Source organism: Cordyceps fumosorosea (genome assembly GCF_001636725.1).
Source record: "Cordyceps fumosorosea ARSEF 2679 chromosome Unknown scaffold_13, whole genome shotgun sequence".
NCBI classification, from domain to species: Eukaryota; Fungi; Ascomycota; class Sordariomycetes; order Hypocreales; family Cordycipitaceae; genus Cordyceps; species Cordyceps fumosorosea.
Window position 1 is genome coordinate 722,874 of NW_017387313.1, and position 24,581 is coordinate 747,454.

The window sequence follows — 24,581 nt, forward strand, 5'->3', positions numbered from 1 at the left end:
GATGGAGCATCGTGCAACTCGGCCGGGATGTCTTCCTCCTTCTCCAATTGTCTCTCTGCGCGGACTTTTCTTGTGATAGGATGTTTCTTGTTGGTCGTCCTCTGCTCGCTACATGCAGAGGCGCACATTGTTTTACATTCCCCGTTCGTCTCAGGTTTTGGATTGAAATATTAAGGGTTGTCAGAGCTACCTGGGCAGCCGTTTGAGCATGTTTTCTTGGCAAGTGCGCGCTTTCGGGCTTCATCTGGGCCATAATACGCCGACGGATCCAGATGGCAAAACGGTGGCCGCATTCAAGTACCCAAAAGAAGGCCATGGACTTCGCTTGTCTATACTATACTTGTCTTGCATGAGATAGTGCAGGGGTATAAAGAAAGAGCTGTGCTGGATTAAATGGGTTGCGTTTTCTTTTACCGTTTAGGTTGTTTTGTTTTCTTGCTTTATCTGGTATTGGTTGTACTTTTTTGTTTGGTTTTGTTTCATCCTTTTGGTTTTTGCTTTAACAACGGAGAATGGTTACACAAAAGAATTTCAGGGCAGTCTTTTTTTGCTTGCAAAGTTGGTCTTGTTTTCTTAATATCATCAATCAATGTCTTTTTATTGTTGATATTACACGCATGATGATGACAAGCAAATGTGATTCGTGATTCTTTGGCTCATCTATACGGGCAAAAACACTATAAACTAGGAGAGAAAATCGACAAGCGACAGAAAGTCCAAAAACACTGACTTGACGCGGTAAGCAAATAGCCAAACGCCAAAACAATGCTGCGGTGTGAAAAGCAGAAAAATAAAATAAAGACAAGACCGAGCATAGCCTGAACAAGCGTAGCAAAGAAAGCAAGTATATCCGTCTATAAAAGGGTAATGCACATAGAACAATGCGCACAGACAGGGGTTTCTTTTTTTCCCTCCTCTCTTCCGGCGTCATAAGTCAAAAAGTGTGTTAATGATGCTTATCTGAGCGGGCCAAGAATCGCTGGTGAGCACGATGGACGAGGTGGCGGCAACGGCAGGGTTTTCGGTACCGCTCCTAGTTAATCTCCATGCCGTCATCATCGTCAACCTCAGTCTCGGACTCTGCGAGCTGATGACTGCCGATGCTGCCTTTGCGGTCGTTATCGTCACCGTAGCGGCCGGCGCCGGTGCCAGCACCACCGCCCCGGCCTACGGCTGCGGCTGCCCCGATGCCAGACCACTCGAGCTCGTCGCCGGCGACGACCCGGCCCTCCATATCGACCTCTTGTGAAAGGGCGACGAGGGCGTGGCGAGGGAGGCGGAGGAAGCCGTGGGTGCGGACGATGCGGCCCCAGTGCGTCATGCATAGGGTGGCGGCTCGCTTGCGCAGCCACCCCTCGTCAGCGAGACCAGCCGCGTGCCAGATCAAGCAGGCGTTGTCGACGTCGAGCTCGCGCGCGAGGCGGTTGACGCACAGCAGCCGCAGGTGCGGGATGCCATATATGTTGGCCATGACGAGTAGGCCGGTGACCTCGTCAATGCCGGTCGCGGTTGGGCCGCCGGGCTCGACGGTACCGTGGATGCTATCGGTATACAGGTATAGTAGAAACGCGCGTACGACGGGGTACGGCTCCGGGATATGCATCTTTTTCGTGTGGAACTCGGCCATCTGCGCGTTGTAGAGTCTGGAAAAGTGATCCCAGCGTGCTTGTAATATCAGCCTGTGCACGTGAATGGGCGGCGATGTCGCGGCGCCGGGTGCCAGCCAGTTCTCGTCGGACTCTTCCCCGCTGTGAATGAGGCCGGAGCTGAGCATCTCATCGTCTTCTGCGCCATCTGCGAGTGCTGTGATGAGAAAGTCCGTGCCGCTGCCCGACTCTGGTGGCTGATCAAACGTCTTGGCCAAGTCTGCGCCGAGGCCATGTGAGGGCTGGTCGAGCGGCCGGGCCAAGGCCGAGGGTCGACTTTCGACATTTGGTTGCGGCGCCAGCTTATTGCCAAGGAGGCCGTAGCGCCGGAGGTCAACTTCCATAACATCACTGCATTCCGTTAGTTGGAGCGCTATGGTCCTGGTTACAATTCAGACTCACCTAAGATATAGCTCGTAGCCCCCGGGGCCGAATTCTGGCCCAACAGGGTCAAGTGGGCAACCAAGCAACCAGGCTTTGGTGCCATCTTCATTCATAGTACAATAGTGCCATCGATAGCCCGATTTAAAAATTTCGTGGCCGTCTGCCAGCTTTTGCCATCGTAATGAGGTCAGGTCCAGGGCGGACAGAGAGCATTCTCGATGTGTGATGGTGGCGGCAGGTGAAACAAAGTCGAGCAAAGTACCCGACGAGTAGATGTGAAAATGAATACCAGAGCCCTGTGACGGGATGTTGGGGCCCGAAGTAAATTTCAGAGCAGATATCGCACCGGGGGCCATCGGTGCATAGGCCTTGAGCTGTACGGAGGGAGGGTTGACTTGAGCAGTACGCGAATTAGCTGCATACCCGGTAGTTCCAACTGCTGTGCTGTGTCCCATTGTGTATGGAGGTCGTGGGGAATCAGTACGATTGCCACTAGCCGGCCGATCATAGACACCGATTTGAGGCCGCGAGTCGAACTCGGGGACGCCCTTCAGGTCAAGCCACCACAAGTCGCTGACCTTGTCCATGTCCTCGCTGAGGCCGCCAAACACCCAGAGGCGCTCACCCCAGATGCAGGCAGAATGATCAAAGCGACCAATAAAGCGCCAGGTTTTGGACCATGTAAATGTTTTCAAATCGAGATAGCAGATATCGTCGAGAACATAGTTGTTTGTGCCAGTGATTCCGCCGATAATAAACAGTTTATCCTCGTGTAGTGTTGCGGCATGTCTGGCTCTGCCCTTGGGTATGGGACCAGAGACGGCTGGCTGGGTCCAGTGTGCGGTTTTAAGGTCGAAGATGATTAAATCGGAGAGGTAAGTGCGATGTTCGTTTTCGCCGCCGAATACAAGCAGCTTGTCGCCTTGATAAAGTGTTGCAGTATGCCCTGTGGTAGAGTTAGCAAGAAGTTGTAGAGATGGAGTAGTGGGACACTGTACCCATGCGTACACCTGGGATGTCACCATAGTTGTCAACCAGACTCCATTGGTTGCTGGCAAGGTCGAGTCGCAAGACATGGTTATAGACCTCGTCGGTGTACTGGTCGAAGCCGCCGAAAGCATAAATCTCATTGTTGCCGCAGTATGTGACGGAAGCATTGACAAGGCAAGCCGGCCGTTGGCCCAGGGTACGAGTGACCTTGGGCCTGTAGCCGTCGACCGAGGGACGGGCCTTGGCGGGTGAATTGGCCATTATGTAGGTGTTATTGGAGTCGGGGAGGACGGCCGGGGGTGTCGGAGCAGCCATAATGGAGGGCGTCGTCGGAGACTGGTGGCTTGATGCGTCGGCCAGCACGAGGCTGTCACCAGCACCAAAAATGGAGTTTGGTGTCTGGGAAGCCGGGGTAGTGGGATGCGCCATGGCAATGACAACGGGACTCTAGAGGGCCACCGGTTATGTTCCCATGTCACGCGTTGAACGCTATCAGATGTAGCAGAGATTCAGGTCTGAGCGCCTTGTGACGAATTTCTGACCGAGACAACGGGGGTGAAGCTGTCCACAGGTAATTCCGGGGATGACAAACGAGCAGCGACAATGCTGCAGGCGCAGATGACAGACAGGCAAGGTCGGTCAGAGTTACGCAGGCGGCAATTAGACTGAGAGAAGTGGACGTTTTGGCAAAATTATGTCGCCCCACCCATGACTGGCACTATGCAGGGGTTTCTGTATCGACCTACCTGCGTTAAGCCTTCTTCGGACTAGCCGGAACCAAGCCGCGGGTGAGACACGGGCGCAGCATCGGATTATCATTCTTCCATATTCTTCCGGTAGCTGGGCAGGGGTTTGGCTCGTTGCCTGGACAGACTCTTGGTGGGGCTCAAAGTAAATAAAAGGTAATTGTGAATCGGCAGTATCGGGTCGACATGTCATTCCACCAATATTCACCTTCATACCAAAGAACCCATCTATATATCCTTTGCACGTTCAGCTTAAAGCTATTATAGCTTACTTGCACTCTTCTGCTTTCTGCACTTTTTCACACAGAAATTCCGAAATCGTTTCGAAAATTGTTACGTCCGACTTGCTGTCTTCGTTTGACGCTCCCTCCTCCACGCCAGGTCCTTGTCAAGAAAGGCATCGTCGATTGCATCGAAGCCCGTCACTTTTCTCTCATCTCGAGAAGTAGTGCCGCAAGATCAGGAGCCTTTCACTAGAGCATCTTGGAGTTTGCTTGATTACGTCGATGCTTGATTTGTTCTCGGCACTTCCTTCGTCTTCCACGTTCAGATCCTCCACACCCCGACCTATTCCTCCTCGATAAACGCTCACAAAAAGGCAAAAAGATTATTCCCTCCATCCCCACAATGTCGACTGTTACGGTTTCGACACCGGTCAAATCCCACAAGGGGCTTTTCTCCTCTCGCACTGCTGGCGGACGCATGCCACTTACACCATCTCCACGCCAGCAGTCGACAACGACCACCGTCCCTGTGAACCTCAACTCGTCTCCCTACACCCCCGATGGCTCGGGAAAGAAAGATTGCCGTGCTACCAAAAGTTCTAAATCCACCTATGGTGGTAACCTCATGTCACATCTGTCACGCTCCGTATCAATGGCTTCCAGTCGCGGTTCCCCCAAGTCCAATATTGCCCTCGGTGCGCAAACACCTCGCAAGGCCTTCGAGCTGGGCGTCTCTGATTTCACCTTGACGGGAACTGGTGCTCCCAAGACTCCCGCCAGCACCAAATCCAAGAAGGGGTCTCTCCGCGTCAAGCCCACCAAGACGACAATCAATTATAGCGGCGACCGCTTCATCCCAAACCGAAGCTCAAGCTCAGCCATTGCCAACGCTGGCTCTAGCAAGCTCGATCTTTCTGAGAGACAACGGCCCAAGTCCAGTACTAACGGCTCGTCTGCCCTGGCCTCAGCCGCAGATGACGCTGCCGCTGCCTTTGAGCGGTTAGACTTGAATACCGAGGAAACCGACACTTACACGAAGCCTTCTCCCAATACGGTCGCCTACCAAGACTCGCTCGCCGACGCCTGTGGTGTCAAGCTTAATACTCGTATTTTGGAGTTCAAACCTGCTCCGCCCGAGTCTTCCAAACCTATCGACCTTCGCCAACAGTACAACAGACCCCTCAAGCCTGTCGGCGTCAGCTCTGCTCAGATCCGCAGGCGCATCGCTACTGCTCCTGAGCGTGTACTTGACGCCCCTGGCCTGATTGATGACTACTACCTCAACCTTCTCGACTGGAGCTCCGGCAACCAAGTGGCCATCGGTCTAGAACGCAACGTATATGTGTGGTCAGCGGACGAGGGCAATGTTAACTGCTTGCTCGAGACCAGCCCCGACACATACGTCAGCAGTGTCAAGTGGTCTGACGATGGTGCCTATGTTGGTGTCGGTCTAGGGACGGGCGAGGTTCAGATCTGGGACGTCTCCGAGGGGCAGAAGATCCGCAGCATGTTTGGCCATGATACCCGAGTTGGTGTGATGGGCTGGAGCAAGCATCTTCTTTCCACTGGCGCCCGAAGCGGCCTCGTCTTCAACCACGACGTGCGGATTGCTGAACACAAGGTTGCAGAGCTTGTGTCACACACCTCTGAGGTTTGCGGTCTGGAGTGGCGCTCTGATGGTGCGCAGCTTGCTACCGGCGGCAACGACAACCTAGTTTCCATTTGGGATGCCCGCTCGCTGTCTGTGCCCAAGTTCACCAAGACCAACCACAAGGCCGCCGTCAAGGCGCTCGCCTGGTGCCCTTGGAACATGAACCTGCTGGCTACCGGTGGTGGCTCCTATGATCGTCACATTCATTTTTGGAACTCGACGTCGGGCGCTCGCGTCAACAGCATTGATACTGGCTCTCAAGTGACTTCTCTCCGCTGGAGCCCTCACTACCGCGAGATTGTCAGCTCCTCTGGCTTTCCCGACAACTCCCTTAGTGTCTGGAGCTATCCTACCCTTGTTCGCAACGTCGAGATTCCTGCTCACGAAAGCCGTGTTCTCCACAGCTGCTTGAGCCCAGACGGCCAGATGCTTGCCACCGCTGCTGCAGACGAAAGCTTGAAATTCTGGAAGATTTTCGAGAAGAAGGCTGGCTCGTCGGCTGGCGCTGGCACATCAGGCTCGTCGAGCAAGGCCGAGATGGCCAAGTCCATGACCATTCGATGAGTACTATAGGGCTTCTAACGCCACACGGTAGGTATGCATCTTTTTCCCTTTTCACAGACGAAAGTCTCGTGGGCTGGGCTTGTTCTGTATGCAACGGCGTAGGGGAGTTTCTGTCTGCCCTTCTGCACGTGGTTCGAAAGCGCTTCTCCACGATGAATGAGTACATGGGATTGTCTGGGCGGAAATGCAGCGACAGAATGATACCTCGTGAATGGACATTTTTTCTACTTCGATTTATTAGGGTTTAGGGTCCAGGATAGTTGAATTTGTAACAAAATTGTATTTTGATTTTTAACCGTGGTCAGATTGCTTGTCGGATTGGCTCTTCCTCTTGTCATCGACAAGCGTTAGGCATTCAGGGTATGGAAAAATCAAAACGCCTTCAATGCGTGTGCTATCTTGCAGCACAGAAGATTGCTTCGATCCAGACCTTTTCATTGGTAAAGCATTACCTTGTCCAAGGATTCATCATAAAAAGTCATTGTAACTACTACCTCGTTTCAGCAACAGGCACAGTACCGTCGCAATTAGTACATACAGTGCACCATCAGCGAACTGCCAGCGTGGTGGGCGCTGTTAGTGGGTGGGCGTTGGCCGCTGGAGATGACTAATGCAACCGCCATAGAAAGTGCAAGTTCGCTGGGTGGTTAGCAACTCTCTCCAGTGCACAACCCACCCAGTAAACGGCATCAGCTTACGTATCCCGAAAAGAGCCTCTAGGTGTCTCTCGCAAAACCCGCCTACGATTCTATAATTATCCTTGTTTCCATAACCACTTCGACTACATAGCGACGCTGTTGACGAAACACGGTCGCGCGATCCCGTAAAGTCAGGGCGATTGCAGGACCGCCTGTATCGAGAGCGCAATCACCGAAGCGTCGACCAATCCCGAAATCGCACTTTTTCTCGTCAGAATTCGACAGCCTCCCGTTACCATTGCGCTCAGCACCCCGAACCATCAGACAGCAGCCAGTCTTTGCCGTGATTGCCGCAACGCCAACAGCGGGCCGAGGATCAATTGCGCAGCCAAGTCGACTCTAGCGACCAAGCCGACGACCAGCGACAAACCATCATGTCGAACCAGGCTGTAGGCAATGTCTACCAGACAATCATCGACGAGGTGATCAACAGCTCCCGAGTCGACTTTGAGGAGAGCGGCGTGGAGGAATCGGTGCTGGAGGAGCTGCGCAAGGTGAGCCTGACTCTCTGTTCTTCCCGCCAGTCGGGCCGCGTTTTGGGCCGCGACGGGACCCGATCATTTCAAAATGCATTGCATCCAGCGGCTTCTTCCTTGCAATTTTCCATCGCATCGTCATTCGAGGTTGAGCAGCGACAAGAGGAGTGGTCGTGGCCAAGTCCACGCCGGACCTCTTGCCATCTGTGGGAGACGATGGGACCGAGGGGATGCTCACTGACACAGAAGAGGGGGGCGGCGGGCTGCTGATATTTGGGCCTTTTTAAACCACAAGGACCCAGCCTGTCCTGTGCTGCCTAGCGCCATCGGTACCCGATTGGCTCTTTGCGCAACCTCCCCTCCCATTTCTCGTGTTGCGATCACGTGAAACATGCACATGCATTGTGATTCCTTTGCTTGACTCACATTGTACGCTTTGATCAGCCGACCGATCCCGATGCTAACCAGTATTACAGGGCTGGCAGCAAAAGCTCTCCCAGCTTGACGTCGCTCGTTTCCCATGGGATCCCAGACCAGAGCCTACCCCAGCTGTGGCAGATCAGCAGCCTCCCCAGACCTATGTCCCTCAGCCTCCATTCCCGGGCTCTGCTCCCGCTGCTCATAACGGCGCCGCAGATGGCGCCTACATCAAGCAAGAGCCGGGCGTCAATATCAAGGAAGAGCCCGGCACGCAAGCAGCTGCCGTTCCACAGCAGTACCCTGCGTACGCCATCGATAGTGCTGGTAGTGTCGCCGCAAACAGGGCGGCGCAGCAACTGCAAGCGCAGTATGGAATGCGCGCTGCGGGCTCCATCAACGCCATACAAGATCGCATGGGTCAAGGGCCTCAGCAATCGGGCCAAGCACCGCAGGCCCCGGCCGCAGCTGCTAGCCAAGCACAGCAGCCCAATCCCACCCCGCCGGCTACCGGTCAGCAAGTGCAGAACAACCAGACCGATGGTGCCGGAGACGTAGAGGATGAGGGAGAGGACTTCGAAGGTGTCCTTCTCCGCCGGAGCGACGCCGGCACTCTGGACGAGCTCGGCCGCGTCGACATCGACCGCATGCTCCATTCGCGGATGGCTGCTCGGGCTCGCAGCATGGAAGGCGGCGGCTTGATGCTGCCCTTGAAAGAGGCGACCAAGAACAAGGGCGCCGTGCGCACGAGTCGCAAGGGCAAAGGCGTCGGCGCCTACGATGGCGGAGAAGACGACGACGTGGAGGACGACGAGGATGCCATCAACTCGGACCTAGACGACCCGGACGAGGACCATGACGAGGATGAGGTGGACGACGAGGGTCTCGGCCACATAATGCTCTGCATGTATGACAAAGTCCAGCGCGTCAAGAACAAGTGGTAAGTACAAACAAAATCTCCGCCACACACCCTATCAAAACGACAAGCAGAAGCTAACCCTGAAAAACAGGAAGTGTACGCTTAAGGACGGTGTTCTTACTGTAAACGGCAAGGAGTACGTTTTCCACAAGGCCACCGGTGAATACGAGTGGTGAGAAGCGCCCGGCTTACGAACGGGGACCGCTGCACCAGGTTGGAGGCATCGGAAGGCTGTTCCCCCGGCCTTGTTACAAGGCCGAGGGTGGGAAGTTTTAGTATCGTTGTTTTCGTTCTTATTTTTTTTTGTTTAAACATGACACACGAAATTGGGAGGCAGGAAACGCACTGGAGTTTGGTATTTTTTACCTCTTTTTTTTTTCTTTTCTTCTCGTTTCTGCCAAAAAGAAAAAAAGTTGGCACGGCAGCGTGACATGGGGGAAGGGTGCGCCCAAAAATGGCTATTAAACTCGGTATACTGTTCTTTTTCAAAAATAAAACATCTCTTTTCCCATTCTTTCTCTGCTCTTTCTGTGCCGTGTATGGCGGTTTGTCTAGGGTCCTGGTGAACCTTTGAATGATGGTAGCGCAGTGTTGCAACTTGATCCTACCCGTCTGACAAACGGCCGTGTTTGCCCAAACCAACCCAGCCTAATCTCGGATACGTTTTCCGTCGACATGCAGTCACATCGTAAGGCGGACTAAAGTGGATTTTGCAGTCAGCAGTCCGCCAAGTGATTTAATCTTTCACGGCCCGAAGGACTACAGGATAACGTCGCCGCGCGCGGCTGGATCGATCATGCTTATGGAGCGCTGCGATCAGGAGCCTGCAAAACGCACGCCACACTCCATTAAGAAACTGAGTGCAGGAGCGCCGTCGGGGCGGCTTACAAATCAGTAACAATTTCACGAGAAAAGAATCTTGTCTCATGCTCGTGATGCTGCTGCAAGCAGCCCCTCTGACCCAGGCGGTTGCATCTCAGACGGCATCCGGACGTATTCGGGCACTGGCCCGTATACCTTGCTTGAAGGATTGTGATGGCGTCTCAGACTAATAATAACCATTTGCCGAGGAAAACAACCGCTCATAGCTCGTCACATATGTGGCTTGCATGGGCAGGGCATTCAGAGCACATCTTTTCATGCCGACTTGTTCCTGTTGTCTTGGCATAATCCGCACAGCCAGCCACACAACACACGTATTGTCGCAGGATGATCAAGGGAAAGTTGGTCTCGCCAGGAGGTCTAATCTCGCGGCAAGGTCGGCAAAACAGGCGCGGCATGTAAGACTACCTTGCATGTCGTAAACAGCGCCTGATATTTATTCGTCCTTGCGTTGCCGAGCGCCACACATACAAACACGCATACACACTTGTTTTCCCCTCGCCCTCCATCTAATCCTGCGTTCTGCAAGCCACTTTCATTTCATTTGGATCCTTCGGTAAGGCACTCACAGCATTTCCGAGGGTGGGGGAGTGCACATAATCATAGTAGTGATGGCGATGGAAAGTGAAGGGGGGAGGGGAGGCACCGTTGTTGGGTGTTATTGTCGCATGCGCCATCATGGGAGTGGGTAGCACTCCAAGCCTGTGTTTTCTCTTTCCCCGGAGACTTTTTTTCTTCGATCTTGTCCTGGAGCTCTTGTAAGCCAATGATGTGCTTTGTTGGCCGTTCCTTTCCCCGAGGCTGCAGCCTGATTTTGCACAGACAGCCAGCTGGCAAAACGCCGCCAAGGATGTGGCCCTTTCGATTGACATGTGCGAGCGAGGCTCCCACTAGAACATGAAAAGATTCCTCTTCGGGGCGACATGTAATTTTCCATTGTTCTTCAGCTCGCCCACGTTGTAAGCGCCCGCACAAGAAGATCTCGGCATCCGCCACATGCACACCATGTTCTGCCGCCTGCAGCCCGCCAAGGATTTACATGAAGCAGGCTACGGCGCTGACTACCATCGGTTACCGATAGTCTGGTTTGCCTAGTCGAAGCCCGACGTGGCGCCCCCGGGGGGGCAGCCCGGCGGAGAGTTCGGAGCCGCTGCCAACAACCGGCCTTGGACTGCCATTCGCTATACCCAAGCCCTCCAACTCACAGCCACAAATATACACTGCATTAGCGCATCTGTCAGAGTGAGAATTGGTCAACACAAGGCACTGGCGCGCCTCCGTGGTATTCGCTTCTGGCTCAGCTTCTGGCTGGGCAGGCTGATAGGATCCCTCGTGGGATATGGGCGGCGTTCTGTGCTCGTTTGCCGTTCGTGCCAGCTAATTCGCTGTGCAGTCAATCAGGCAGCGCAGCATATTACCCTCTTCTGGCCAGCTGCGGTCATATGAGGCTATGCTATGAATAACGAAAATGAAGGTGATATTTCTCATGAGTCGTATTCGGTACGCATCTGCGGGCCTCGTCATGGTGAGACCTTACGAGTCCTGAGTAGGGAAGCGTCGAGAATGGGGAGAAGGCATATGCGGCAGGGTAGAAATTAGTTGCAAGTGATGATAGCTGTACTGCTGTATATTGCGGGACGGTATACATCCCTTGGAGATTGTCATCTTGTAGCGACAACATGCCAGCACATGGAACTAACAACTTCGCAAAAAGTCGAAAGACGGCTGTCGTGGTCTTGGATGGGAAACGCAACTGCGGTTGAGATTAGCAAATGACGCAGAATGCTGTGGCTATAGCGAACGAGCCTGTGGACATGTGCCTTGGGTGCTGCCTCATAGACCTGCGTGGACTGATGTCGCATCAAGTAGGCTTACGTCGCTCCCTCCAAATGCGGAAGTTCACAAAAGATGGTGAACAGCAACGTCACATCAAGTGCATTGGGCCGCAGCGTAAGAGGGTATTCTTCACCGCCTCGCCTCGGTCTTGTTCTTGTTGCCGCGGGGCTCTTGCCTTGCTGCCGTACATTGTTGCGCTTGGCACGAGGCCAACAAGGCGTCACTGGCGCAAGCACCCCGCCGAAAATGGTCACGCTTGTCGAGAGGGCCTCTCTCTCTGGCTGCATGAGACCTATGCTGCAGCCGTGCTGCACCAAGGCGTGGATGGTGCGGTCGTCCGAGTCGTTCGTGAACTTTGGGGTGGCGGCGGGGTTCCTCGGTGCATCCTGGTCCCTCGGTGTCCCTCCGGCCCACGAGTGGGAGAATGGGAATTCATCATCATTGGCCCTGATAAACGGGTGGTGAATAAATGGCGGTCTTGCCACGTCGCGGTGCGGCTTTGACGAGGGTTCGAGTCATGCTTGATAGTGAAAAGCGGTGGGACGGTCGATTAATACATGGTAGGAGAGCACCGGTCAAGGCGGCTTATAGTTGTAGATGTAGAGAATATGTCCCTTTCGAGAGATTTGTTGAGAAGGGTCGTCCAAACCACGGGCCGTTTGCGCTGATGTGGCAGGCATGGCGCAGTATCAAAATCAAATTAGGCACTCCGGAGACTTTGTGGCCGGCAGTTCCAAACATGGAAACTCCGATCCGTAAGTTGAGAAGCGAAGCTTCAAAGTACGAAGCTGTGTACTGGATAAGTACTGGTGGTAAGTAGTAGGGAGGGAGGGATGGATGGAGGGAGGCACTCACTCGGTTGAGAGAATGGGGCAGCTCGATGGCAATGCCGAGTCCCACCAGCACTGAAATCGCAGCTAGTTCTATGGGAAGCATTCTAGTATGCCATTGGCTAGTCCGCCTGAGGAATTAATATGCTCATATTACAGTCGGAAATCTTGTATAGATCTATTCTGCGACAATCTCCCCCGTTTGCTCCCAACAGTTACTTGTGTTGATGGAATCCACTAGAAGGAACCCTTGGCCTCCTCGCGCTTGCGTGCATCAACCAAGTACGTATAGAAGACGATGTTATACAAGTTATTCGGACCGACGGTATGACCAAATCTTTTGGGTACAGCCAAGGCGGCAAACCTGGTCAGCTCGACCGTAGCAATGCCATTCTACAGGCCACTCTCTTGTACAGATACAAATAAGCTATCGCGAATCCGACGCGGTTACTCTGGCAGTGGACCACAGCCCCAGGGCCTTTTGTGACAAGGCGTGTACATGGAAGATGGAGCAGTTCAGCTATGGAGACGAACAACTGTCATGTCGTGTTCGGGGACCTCTGGCCAACCGGGTGAGCTGTTTCTGGTGGCATTTGGCGCTCGTGGGGGGTCACTGACAGCGGGCCAGGAAGCCGTAAAGGATGGTGTCCATGCATGTTCTCTGAAAGTGCTGGTAACCAAGGCGAAATAATTCACCAAATGCAGCCGACGGTTGTCTTCTCCGGGGACACCGATGGTCCCGCACAAACCACCAACGCTGCCCTTGTCGCCAGGATGCGGGACATTTCTTGCTTGCAATCTGGGTTAAATACGTTCTGCAAGGCAAAGGAAGAGGAGCGTTCAACAACGACCGCAGCAACAGAATCAGTCTGATGCAGCGCGCGGCTAAGCAGGTGGCCAATTCATGGGCCAGCAATCAGACGTGCCTCGAGCAACGCAGAGGGGAGCCGCCCAGTGTCTTACGAGGGGGTGAAGGAGGGAGGGACAGGTTTTGACACTGCATAATGCGTGGAGACTTGTTGCAGCGAGCGCTTACAGAGAGTGCATCACGGCAAAGCTGCCGGGCGGCTGACGAGGAGCCATCCATAGATGGAACAAACCGGCAGGATTAACCGCTGTCGAGTCGTGGGGTCCAACAAGCGGCATAACGATGGGCGAGAAACATGCAAAGGATCTAGAGAAGAAGCAGGGAGATGATGGACGCTGCAGAAGCATACAAACGCCACTCACTGATGATGGGCTCGAACTGCAGTCTGCACGCACGCCCCTCCACCTTGCCCTGTTGACTGGCGACTTACATGACCGTTGCACGGTGCACCCCACGTACGCCCGCTGTAAATGAATGGCGATACTTTTGTACTGTCAATGGAACTCGCAGGTCGACGGGCAATACAGCAGTATAATGATAGGCCAGACTGGCAATACTTTGCATGTGGCGGCGTTGTTAGACGCCTCTTCTGTAACGACTGTGTGGAGTGGAACAAACAGCAGCCATGAGTTCTGGATTCAGTGCTAGGAGCAGGTATTGGTGAGAAGACGGGTACACGTGGCCCTCTGTTATCTCGGTTGTTTCTAACTACAGTAGTTAAAAACAGACGCCAAAAACGGCTGTTTTAACGTCTCAGGCTCCTCGGCTTCAATTCGCCGAAGCAGCGAGCAAGACCCTGCGGTAAACAAAAGCGCACGAGGCACGAGGCTGGCAGCTAGTGGCATTTGCCAAGGACCAGGGGCGGGGGAGATGGCAGCGGCATTGTTGATTGATTGACAGGTAAAATGAGGGCGAGGCCCAGGGTGACATAGGAGGAGGAGGAAATTTTTCATCTCGCTCTCGCAACTCCAGGAAGAAGTGGGTTGGGCGCTGCGAGCCGCTCGCGAAAAAGAAAAAGAAAAAAAAATGGCGGCATATGACTTTGGTTGAGGCTGACTCTTGGACTCTTCTATACTGATCTCTAGCTCCGGCACATACTACTAGTACCGGATAAGCTACTCCGAAGACTATTAACTGGCATGAACCGACTATAGAATTGTAACTAGTGTCCGAGACCCAATTGTCCCGGTTGATATTGGCCTGGAGTAGATAGCGGAACAAATGTCATCGAGCGGCCAGCAGAAGGCAGAGAGAAGCGAGGCTTGGGTAGTGCGGGATGGACGGGCACTAGCAGCGCCTACCCGGAGCCGTCCGTCGACAACGGATGGAGAGGAAGAGACATCTTCATCTTGAGGCGTCTAGGCCAACAAGGCGTGACGACCGGGGGGACAACTGCACGCACTTTGACCACCACCACCACCACCACCACCACCACCACCACCACCACAGTCTTGGAACGAGCCTCGAGTCGTGGCCACCGCGCCCAGGCCGGCCGGCGGAGGGTGACCGACCCGGCTGTCAGAATGTGGCGCAGGCAGATGTGATGTTATGAGAGACAGGGTTGGTGGGGGGAGGACCGGCCGGCGGCCGAGGGAGCTTTGAGGTCTGCGATGGGTTAAGAGGAAGCGAGAGAAGAGGAATGGAACCTTCTTTCGGTGGGGGGCGCAAATGATGGGCGCATTATTTGGTGATAGTTATGTGATTGATTGATAGTGGGCGCGCCCCCTTTTCCAACAAGTGGCTACCAGGGGGATTTTCACCGTTTGTTCTAGCCCTATTCTTTTCCATCGCCGCTTATCAACTCGATACGAAATGATAACTTGGCTAAACTCGTTATTCCATTTCTGAGGTTGCAGGGGCTCTGGATTGGCCGAGCGAGTCAAGACTTCGGACTTGTACAACTTGGTGGCGTTGTCAATACTGAAGCAACTAATAATTACTGGTTACCAGTATCATTCTGTGCAGAGTACTCGGTACATGAAGCTGTGTAAGCGTCACTGTTTATTCTCGGTGTGTCTGCCTTGTGATTTGACAGCAGCCCGCCCCTCCCCCTCCCCCCTTCCTATCCCTAGCCTTGCGCCTCCTTTCGAGGCTGCATTGGCCAGCTCTGTAATTCGTGTTGTAATTTGTGCGGATGGTGTACTTATTTATACGCAGTCGCCCGGCTGCAGCGATGATCCATGGCCGGGATTGCCCACCTTGGGCACTTTTTGTAATGGGGTCGTCTCCGTCTCCAATGCTCCATCAGTTTAGCTGCCCAGTCTCGTAGGGCCAGAACAGGCCAGGACAAACAGAAAGCCGTCTTTTGAACCTGCAAGGGTCTCGGAAATTTATCTGTTTCCGAGTCTATGTAGATAAGGCATCTATTCCATTCTCAGATTCCTTTTTCCGGACCTCCCAATTTCACGTAACCCAAGTCCACCCGTAGCTGCACCTAGGGCCTAGGGCGACGTTGGGGGCTCGCCAACTCGGCATGCATGCAGCAATCAAGCACAGGGTGCATCGCCTTCATCTGTTCTATTTTCTTCTCCCATCGTTGTTGTTGTCGTTGACTTCACTAGCTGAAACCTAGTTTAGTTTTACTCCAGTCTGCTAAACCATCCCACCAATACGATGGGCGTGGCCGCTACTGCAGGCGTTTTTAGTATTCGCGCCGTTCTGGTGTCCAACGGCGGCTACTCTAGTACAAGGGCAATCCGTACATAACACAGCATGTAGCTGGTCTTGACGTTGGGCAGAGTTTGTGTGAGACCTTTTACAAAGCCTACAATACTGTCTGTTATGATACACTGGTGTACTGTTGTATGCCCCTTCTGTACCTCTTCTGTGCTGCTTCTGTGCCACACCACTGACCTGACTGTATTTTCCGCCCCCAAAAAGCCCTCAACTAGATGAGGGGGTGGATGCAAGGAAGCCAGGGAAGAAGGGCGGCGTTCTCCCATGTTCGTTCTCCCATATTCGCTATATCATAATGCCAGCATTGATATTGTTGATTGGTTCGGGGCCTAGTTTCGTTTCGTTTCACGGTCAAACGTATGGAATATATGAGTCTTGGGGAAGGACGACAGATGTTGATTATTACGAAAGTAGTGATTTCGCTGTAGACTCTGTTGAACCTTGCCCTGGCAGAGAGAGAGAGAGAGAGAGAGAGAGAGAGAGAGAAAGAGAGAGAGAAAGAGAGAGAGGGAGAGAGAGGGAGAGAGATAGCTCCCGCTGTTGTGTGACGCTTGGCACATGGAGATGGGTGCCAGGTGCCACGCCGCCATGCAACTAACTGACTGTACAGTTGGCCAACAGGGCAAGCAATGCTGTGTACTGTACTCTATAATCGGTAGAGAAAAAGAAAAATGATTGTGATTGCTTGTCAATGCAGGCACGCACTGCAGAAGGATCCCCACGTGGGAAGAGGACTCTGCGGCTTGTCGTCTTGTCCTTGGGTCCTCCATCGCCAGCCAGCGCCAGTAATACAGTACCTAAAAGCCTCCAATCCCACTAACCAACCGCCTGTAAGCCAATGCCCCCGGTACGGTACGCCTACACCCAGTACGCCTACACCCAGTATGCCTACACCCAGTACGCCCACCCCCCTTGTCTCTCATCACATCCATCGCTTCCCCTCGTCTGCCCACAGTGCTCCAGGTGCTTCCCACCTCCCGGCCACTTGCCTCTTTGCAGACAGCTGATTACTGACCTAACTAGTACCCGGAGGTAGTAAGTACGTACTGAACGGCCGCCTGTCCTACAACTGGCCGGGCCGCCCACGCGCCACAAACTCCCCAACGATTCTTTCTACCAGCAGTACTCGGCGCTAGGCCAAAACCTCCAACGCCGCCGTCGGCCAAAAGTTATGGGAACGAAACCGACCAGCCTGTCTTGACTGCTTTGGGAGGGTTGGTTTCTCGTTTGCATATTCATCTTTTTTTTTTTTTTTTTCGTATTAGCTCGAAGCAAAGTCTGCCTACCTGCCTAGCCGGCGTGCCTGCCAAGATCAACGACCCGGTAGCCTCGCCGTTTGTCGTTCGTACCTTCCTTGTCCAGTCTCTCGCTACATGACGTCGTCACCCCCCTTGAATCCAAGTACCAGCGGCTCTTTATTCCTTGCTTCATTCCCAATATTGGGGGCTGCTCATGTCGCTCGCGCGCGTACATTGCCAGCCGCATAACGACTGTTAACTAATACCCAGTTACAGGGTCGAGTCGCCAGGCTCTCGTCCTCCTCCGTCCGTCCCTCCAGCTCAGGCCAAGCCCAGGCCAGACCAGGTCAGCCCAGGTAGAACCACAGAACCACAGGCAGCCAGGGCTTGTTTGGGGTCTCAGGTCTCACACAAACTTGTCAGTCCGTCAGTCCGAATCGCCTGTCTACTACACTACTGGTACTGGTACTGCCACTGCTACTGCTACTGCTACTGCTACTGCTACTGCTATTGCTACTGCTACTGCTACTGCTATCAATCACTGTAGCCAGTATTTAGCCGCCGGAAGCGAAATCAAGAGACAAGGAAGCTCTCGCCTTCCTATAACGTCGCCAAATACCCGCCCTGCTCCCAGATGAGGCTGCAGCAAGGCACAAGCCAATTATTATAACTCATGCATTCATCTCATCATGGTAAGTACGTTCAAGACCCTGTCGCCCGCGCTTCCTTCCTTCCATCCATATCCTCTCCTCTCTACTATTGCCTTGCCTTACCTTGCCTTGCCTTGCCTTTGATGGCCCCCAATCCGTCAACGCCCAACATCTACCATGCTATACTATACCATGCCATACCATGCCCCTTCCTTCATATCCGGCCTCTCTCCTTCCCAGCGCCTCTTCATGCTAGGCGGTTGTGGGGGACCTCGTCAAACCCACTCTCCAAGACAGCGAAGCCAGGCCGCCGCATCAAGCGGCCAGGCAGAGGCCGCAGGCACTCAAGACAGGCAGACAGACGGGCAGACAGACGGGCAGAAATACCAAGAGACCGAAACTGCTGGCCGCAGGGGACCAGGCCGGCCACCCTTGTCCCTGAGATGCGCGGCTTCAGAGCCAAACAGAACGAGCATAACAACAACAAAAACAAAGACAACACACACATACGCATGATACATACGCGAACACACATACACACACATACACGCCTACACGCACGCACATATACACAGACATGCAGAGAGAGACACATCCATCCATCCATCCACATACGCCATGGCTCCACGCTCACAGCCGTCTTGGGCAACCTACCATGCCTAAAACTGCGTCTTAGTACCCAGGTAGGTAGGTAGTACTTGAATTGCCCAAGTCGGGCCTACTGGGCTGAGTTGGATTACTATGCTGACCGGCTAAGGCCGGATATGCCTGCCTGACGGCATTCACACCTCTCACACCATGCTTACTCGTTACTTGTCTGTCATCTGGCTGTCTGCGTGTCCGTCCATCTTACATTCATCAATCAGTACAACAGACACCACCCACACGCGGCAAACTCTACACATTAACCACACCACCACTACCAACAGCATCCGTAACCCTGTACATGTCTGGTCTGTACATCTGTCTGGTCTGTACATCTGTCCGGTCTGTACATCTGTCCGGTCTGTACATCTGTCTGTCTGTACACCTGTCTGTCTGTACACCTGTCTGTCTGTACACCTGTCTATCTGTACATCTGTCTGTCTGCCTATCTGTTTGTCTGGGTTGGATTCGAGGCCAGATATCCCCCCCCCCCTGTCCACCTTCCCACCTTCCCGCCGACGCCCTACCAGCTCGCTTTTGGTTCTCCTCGTTAGCGCCGCTTGATCCTGTCTCTCTCTGGTCGTTGTCTTTGCTTGTCTCTAGCCTTGCTTGCTTGCTTGCTACTGAGAGAGATATCGACCCAATAAAAACAGGAAAAAAAAACAAAGGAGGACATGGTTGAGTATTAAGACTACATCACCATCCCCATTACCTCTCTCTCTGTCTTTTCCTTCCTTCTTCCCTTGACCAACCTCGCCTCAGTCGTCTTGCCTTGCCTGGCCTTGCCTTGTCTTACCCACCTTCCCTACTGGATTCAACTCGCACCTGCTCTTGCCCTGTGTTAACACCAAACCACGTCCCACCACACCAGCTTCATGACATGACCTTGGCCTCTTCGTTTCTTCTTGTCCCTCGTCCCGGCTCTTGATGCCACTTTATCTGCAGTCTCTACCGTCTTGTTTCAGTACCGGGGCTTGTTGGCTCCTGCATGCATTTTTGCTCATCGCACTTGGCATTGTATCCCCTGCCTTGCCTTGCCGTCAGCTTTCCTACACATGTCCACGTCCACGTCTACATCCACGCCTACATCCACGTCTACTACATCTCTCATACGTTTTCCTCATTCAGCAAGCATACCGACAACAATCGCCCACCGCTCACTCGCCCACTTGACGTCTTCGATTCGAACCAGTCAATAGCAAGACTATTATATTTGGCTGCCTGCCGACTCTCCTTGTCAAAAAATAGCCGTCGTCGTCTCACCGGCCGCCTGTGCAATTTCTATAACGCTGGACTGCCGCTGGTGGCCTGTTTGGTGTGTCACCAAGACTCAGACGACGACTGCCCAGCCGGGTAACGTCATTAACGTTGTGTCCGTCGACACTTGATTTGGAGAGGTATCAGCTCCAGGTTACCTCGCATCCGGTAGCACGTCAAGCACCAAGCTCTCGGGCGACAAAAGTAGCCCCGTGGTGACTATTTAAGCAGACTCTTCCCCTTGTTGTTGACTATCATCAGCAGCAGCAGCCGACTCTTCTTCTTCTGCTTCTTCACCATCACCACAAACCATCACCATCACCATCACCATCAACGTCCAGTCCCCAGAGGCACTCCATCTTGAGACGGCAAAGAAAGGAAGAAAGTGGGTGGGTGCATATGCGGGTGCATTGGTGCAGTGCAGCAGCCCAACTTGTCAAGTCCGAAAATCTCCACCGCCACATTGCCCCAGGGCCCTCAGCGAGGACACTTCTGTAAGTACTGTAATAGCGGCGTCTGATGAGTTCACTTCAGCCCATCCTCATTCCCTGCCTGCCCTTGCTGTCTTCTCCTGTCCTTTCGTCCTCATTGGCCCACTATCACTTCCCGCGCGCCTCGACTGCCCTTCCGGATTCCCAACTCTCGTCTGCTCTCACTCTTACACTCACTCACTCTCACCCTACGCCATCACCGGTCATCCTCTTCACCTACCTTGCCGCGCCGAGCTGCTCCATATCCTTGCCTGGCCTGCACTCCTGCACTTCACCCTCCCGATAGCTCTCTCAACACCATCCTCTCCAGGCCCTTCGACCCGCAGGCTCCTTCCAGTCTACAGTCGCGGCCTCGATTTGACCCAGACAAGGCTCTCCAGTCTCACCCTACATGGTGCTTCTGCCGCGGTCCCTTGGCCGTCATAGTGTTGCCACTATTCCTCTCTTTGCAGAGCAGATGCCTTCTGAGGCGTCTCCAGCCCACTTTCCCTTGCCGCGGTCAGGTCCCTAACACTTCGTTGTGTTATTCTCTCAAGGAGAGAGCCTGTGGTTCGTTCGGCCACGTGCCTCATTCCGGGATCATTACAGTCTTGACTCGTCTCGAACACTACGGCGTCCTCCATTGGGCTTGTGGGGTTGGCGGTTCCTCCGTTGCAAAAACTGTTTTAACTCTTGTCGTTGTTCCAACTAGGAATCTTTTCCGATTACCTGATTGATACTCATTTTTGTGGTAGCACACCTTCTGACCGTTGCCAGTTAGCCCATTTCATTCTTGTTGAGAGATATACTTGTCAAGAAACGACGAATAAAAGGCTACCATGCCACAAGAAAGCCAGTTAGTTCCTTGTGTCGATTGCATTTCCGATTGCCGAAAGCACCTCAAGTCTAACTGATCTGCAGAGAAGTGCCCAGGCCTGCGCCGCAGCCTGAATCTACTGAGCCGCAGGATGAATCTACTGCGCCGCAGGGTAGATCTAAGACATTAAAAGAGGTCTTCTACAAGTACGGACGATACTACGGAAGTGTCAAACCCGAAAAATACAAATTTCCCATCGACGAGGTATGAAAATATGAACCGACCCGTGGAACAGCAGCAATAGTCGCATGTATCTAATTCTCAAACCACAGGAAGAAATGGCTCGCTATGACCTGTTCAACAAAATTTTCCTCATGGCTCGCAACGACGCTATTTTTTCATATCCCATGCAAAGTTTGAGCCCCCGAGTGATGGATCTCGGCGGCGGAACTGGTATCTGGTCCATTCTTCTGTCGGACAAGTATGCACCAGTGTGATGAGACTCGCTTCTAGTACTGACAGTTTGCGTGTAGCTACTTGCCAAATGCAACGATCCAATCCGTCGACCTCCACAGAGTCCAGCCACCCGAGTATGCTAGAATTGCCGGCCACTCATGCCTATTTTCTGTCAGCTAACTTGAAGCTAGAATTCCCCCCAACGTAACAATGACCACGGCCGATATCGAAGAACCCTCGTGGGAGACGCTATTCACAGACTGTGATTTGATACACATGAGATTGATGTTAGGCGCTATCCATAACCCCGCATGGCCCCATATCTATCGGAAAGCATTTGAGTATGTTCTGTCCTGTCCCGTGGTTAAGCTGGCGCTGGAGAGGCTGACTTGAACAGGCACACGACCCCTGGCGGCTATATTGAACAGGTTGAAATTGATTGGCTGCCCGTAGTGGATGGCCTCAACACCCCGGTGCACCTTTTGAAATGGGCCACCGATTTCCTGGACGCCATGGACAACTTTCAACAAAGCGCGAGAGTGAACTCTGAGCGTGTGAGAGCCATGATGGAGGCAGCTGGCTACGTCAACTTTCAGGACCGCACTATTCGCCTCTATCTTAATCCGTCGACTGCCAATCCTGACGTAAACTATCTCGCCCGCTGGTTCAACGCATGCCTAGTTTCAGGGTTGCATGCGATGAGCCTGACACCCATGATTGAGGGGTTAGGCAAAACGATTGACGAAGTCAAGGCGCTTTGCAAAAAAGCAGAAGATGATACCCTCGTTCTAGAGAAGCGCGTGTATTGTGTCATGTAAGTTGTGCTGTTGGTTGGCAATATGCTATCGTTGAGTGGAAGACTAACTGCTTGCCCTGCATGGTCAGGCACATCTGGACGGCAACAAGGCCGACGCACTAAAGTGCAATTTTGATACATCAAGTCGAGGCTACGGGACTCTTGGTTTCGGCGGAATTACTCGGAGAGGACTAGAGGGGTCGCCTTGGCATCATTGGGTCGTGTTATTTTGGTAGGGGGATTATCCAGTTGCGTTATGCAGGGCAAGAGCGGTCAGCCGGCACGCCTTTGCCTGGACGCAGCGAGATGGAGATAACGGGTATTCTTTACTTTCTTGCTAGCTTCATTTCTAATACAGTGGCTTTTTTAATGCGATGGATGATAGCTCGAAAACCGACCTGTACTTGCTTCCTCCACCGGTACTACTACGACGAGTTGTGCAGCTGACTGGCTCTACAACGCGTATCAGGCAAATACAGAGGTAATAGGTGACGACGGCGCTGCTGTAAGGCTGCTGAATGGTGCTGAAGGGTGCCGCAGTGCTGCCCATGAATCAAGGAATGGTTTGCTTTTGTGGATGCGACACCGTGGCCATTCTTATTGGTTGTCGAGGAGCGTAGGTTTCGGCATGGCCAGCCTGTCATTGGCTGTACCAGACTGTCGGGTCGGCCCCATGGGGCTCATCATACAGTACACCACCCGAGCCCCGTCATGGGTCCTGCTGCGAGGACGTCAAATCGACGATGAAGTCGCTCTAACCGTCTAGACTTCAGCAAAAACCCTGTCCGATGAGGTAGGATGAAACTGTACACGTTGATGGATGGACCGACTGCTCGGAGGCGGGGGCGGTGGATGACGAGGAGGACAAGGGAGGGGGAGACTCACGCGTGGGCTGCGTGATGGGGAGAGAGATAAGGAGATTGCGTGTTAAACAGCGTGTGTAAATGATGGACAGAGTGGATGGATGAGATGAGGAGCGTATTGGGGGACTTGGACAGGCCTCATCGGGCCTGGTCTGAGGAGGGCCTTCATGACGGGGGTGGGGGGGAAGGCAGAAGGAGACCTGGTAGAGCGGGTGGTAGGTTTGAATTTCAGCACGTGCTCCTTCGTTTCTGGGACGTTTTGAGGGTTGCGCTCGATGCAGCGCAGGAAAACACACACTCGAATATCGGGTGGTGGCAGAGTCTCTGCATGCCGAGCGCTGCTGGGCGGCGGCCGAGGATGAGGGTGGTTTGAGCGGGAGCAAATGTTGGGGAACGCGGCAACAAGTCAACGCCCAGCAGAGAGAGAGAGAGAGAGAGAGAGAGAGCTGCGCAATTCTACGACGTGGCTGGAGTTGTTCAACATCTCATGATGGAACTTGGTAAGAAAGGACAAAAAGCTCTCGACAGAGCCGGATGCCTCCAGACAAGTACAAACTCCACTCACAAGAACATTACTCACTCCGCACAACATTTTACAACCAAGACTTGCACACCATCACTGTGAATTCACGGCCAAACACCTTCTTTTTTCTCTCAAGTCTGTTGTATTTGGTAGCCGTGTCCCAGACTCTATGTCGTTGCCTTTTCTTCTGCTCCGAGGTTGGCTTCCAGCTATGCCGTCTGATGTACAATGAGGTTTCTTGTGATACAAAGGAAAAGAGGTAAAATGTAAAAAACAGGGATCCCGGAGAGGCGGCCAGGTGAACGAGTGCCTTGCGCCGCCTCTCCTCTATCCGGGGTTCCCGCCAACAAAAGTCGTCCCATCCATCCATCCATCCATCCGTCCGTCCGTCCTCTGACTTTTTCGGTTCTATTCTTCGCGAAATTCGTTCCAATCCAGACACGGCGGAAAACAAAGGCGACCAAACTACTTCAATACCAAGGCCGAGGGAAGCAAAGCTACCAATCTTGATGGACAACATTCCTCGACTTCAGCGCTTGGTCGTGCCGTCCATCCAGAAAAGTCTATGGCTGCGAGGTATGTTCGTCCGCGTTCTTCGTTCTTCTTTCTTTAGTGGTGGGCGGCGACCTCGCCGTGGTAGCCGACGAGCTTGAAGCGGCCGACCATCTCGCCGACGGTGAAGAAGCCGAGGCACTCGGCCAGGACGACGCCGCCGGCGACGAGCTGGGCGGCGCCGAGGCCGCGGACCTGCTGGATGATGCTCTGAGGCGAGACGGAGCGGGTGCGCAGCCGCGTCCAGAGGTTCTGGTAGGTGGTCTGGAAGGTGGCCATGGAGCTGCGCAGGATGTGTGGTTAGAATCGCCCCCATTGACCTCGTTGGCTTGTCTTTTTTCTGGCTGGAGGGGAGAAGGACTTACGGAGGGACCATCTTTTGGCCGTGGAAGACGAGCTTGGACAGCTCAAGGCCGACCTTGCCGTAGTAGGTGACGAACGGAGTCTGGGCTGTGGCGGAGTGTTAGCCGGTCGCTTCTGGCCGGGCGGCAATTCGAGAGAGGGGGG

General features: G+C 53.5%; 6 protein-coding genes across 6 annotated transcripts in view; 4 read left to right on the forward strand and 2 right to left on the reverse strand.

Annotated features, from left to right (window-relative positions):
- Window positions 1–1,033: 1,033 nt before the first annotated feature.
- Window positions 1,034–3,449, reverse strand: ISF_05614 (Kelch domain protein; the record flags this gene model as incomplete). Its single annotated transcript, XM_018849219.1, has 3 exons — window positions 1,034–1,997; window positions 2,049–2,976; window positions 3,029–3,449. The coding sequence occupies 3 exons, from the start codon at window positions 3,447–3,449 to the stop codon at window positions 1,034–1,036; spliced, it is 2,313 nt and encodes a 770-aa protein (XP_018703790.1).
- Window positions 3,450–4,393: 944 nt separating this feature from the next.
- Window positions 4,394–6,205, forward strand: ISF_05615 (WD-repeat containing protein slp1; the record flags this gene model as incomplete). The annotated part of the gene is made up of 1 exon (XM_018849220.1): window positions 4,394–6,205. The coding sequence occupies one exon, from the start codon at window positions 4,394–4,396 to the stop codon at window positions 6,203–6,205; it is 1,812 nt and encodes a 603-aa protein (XP_018703791.1).
- A 1,072-nt stretch (window positions 6,206–7,277) lies between these two features.
- Window positions 7,278–8,891, forward strand: ISF_05616 (Transcription factor IIA, alpha/beta subunit; the record flags this gene model as incomplete). The annotated part of the gene is made up of 3 exons (XM_018849221.1): window positions 7,278–7,397; window positions 7,856–8,736; window positions 8,807–8,891. The coding sequence occupies 3 exons, from the start codon at window positions 7,278–7,280 to the stop codon at window positions 8,889–8,891; spliced, it is 1,086 nt and encodes a 361-aa protein (XP_018703792.1).
- Window positions 8,892–17,180: 8,289 nt separating this feature from the next.
- Window positions 17,181–17,683, forward strand: ISF_05617 (hypothetical protein; the record flags this gene model as incomplete). The annotated part of the gene is made up of 2 exons (XM_018849222.1): window positions 17,181–17,274; window positions 17,322–17,683. The coding sequence occupies 2 exons, from the start codon at window positions 17,181–17,183 to the stop codon at window positions 17,681–17,683; spliced, it is 456 nt and encodes a 151-aa protein (XP_018703793.1).
- Window positions 17,684–20,906: 3,223 nt separating this feature from the next.
- ISF_05618 (methyltransferase LaeA) lies at window positions 20,907–22,158 on the forward strand (the record flags this gene model as incomplete). The annotated part of the gene is made up of 6 exons (XM_018849223.1): window positions 20,907–20,923; window positions 20,989–21,148; window positions 21,217–21,365; window positions 21,418–21,474; window positions 21,532–21,681; window positions 21,738–22,158. 6 exons carry the CDS (start codon window positions 20,907–20,909, stop codon window positions 22,156–22,158), a joined length of 954 nt encoding a protein of 317 aa, XP_018703794.1.
- A 1,973-nt stretch (window positions 22,159–24,131) lies between these two features.
- ISF_05619 (ATP synthase subunit g) overlaps window positions 24,132–24,581 on the reverse strand; it is a gene marked incomplete at both ends in the record, with an annotated part of 560 nt that continues 110 nt past the window's right edge. The window contains 2 exons of the mRNA XM_018849224.1: window positions 24,132–24,357; window positions 24,440–24,519. Of these exons, the coding sequence (XP_018703795.1) occupies window positions 24,132–24,357; window positions 24,440–24,519 (306 nt within the window). The remainder of the gene's footprint in view (window positions 24,358–24,439; window positions 24,520–24,581) is intronic.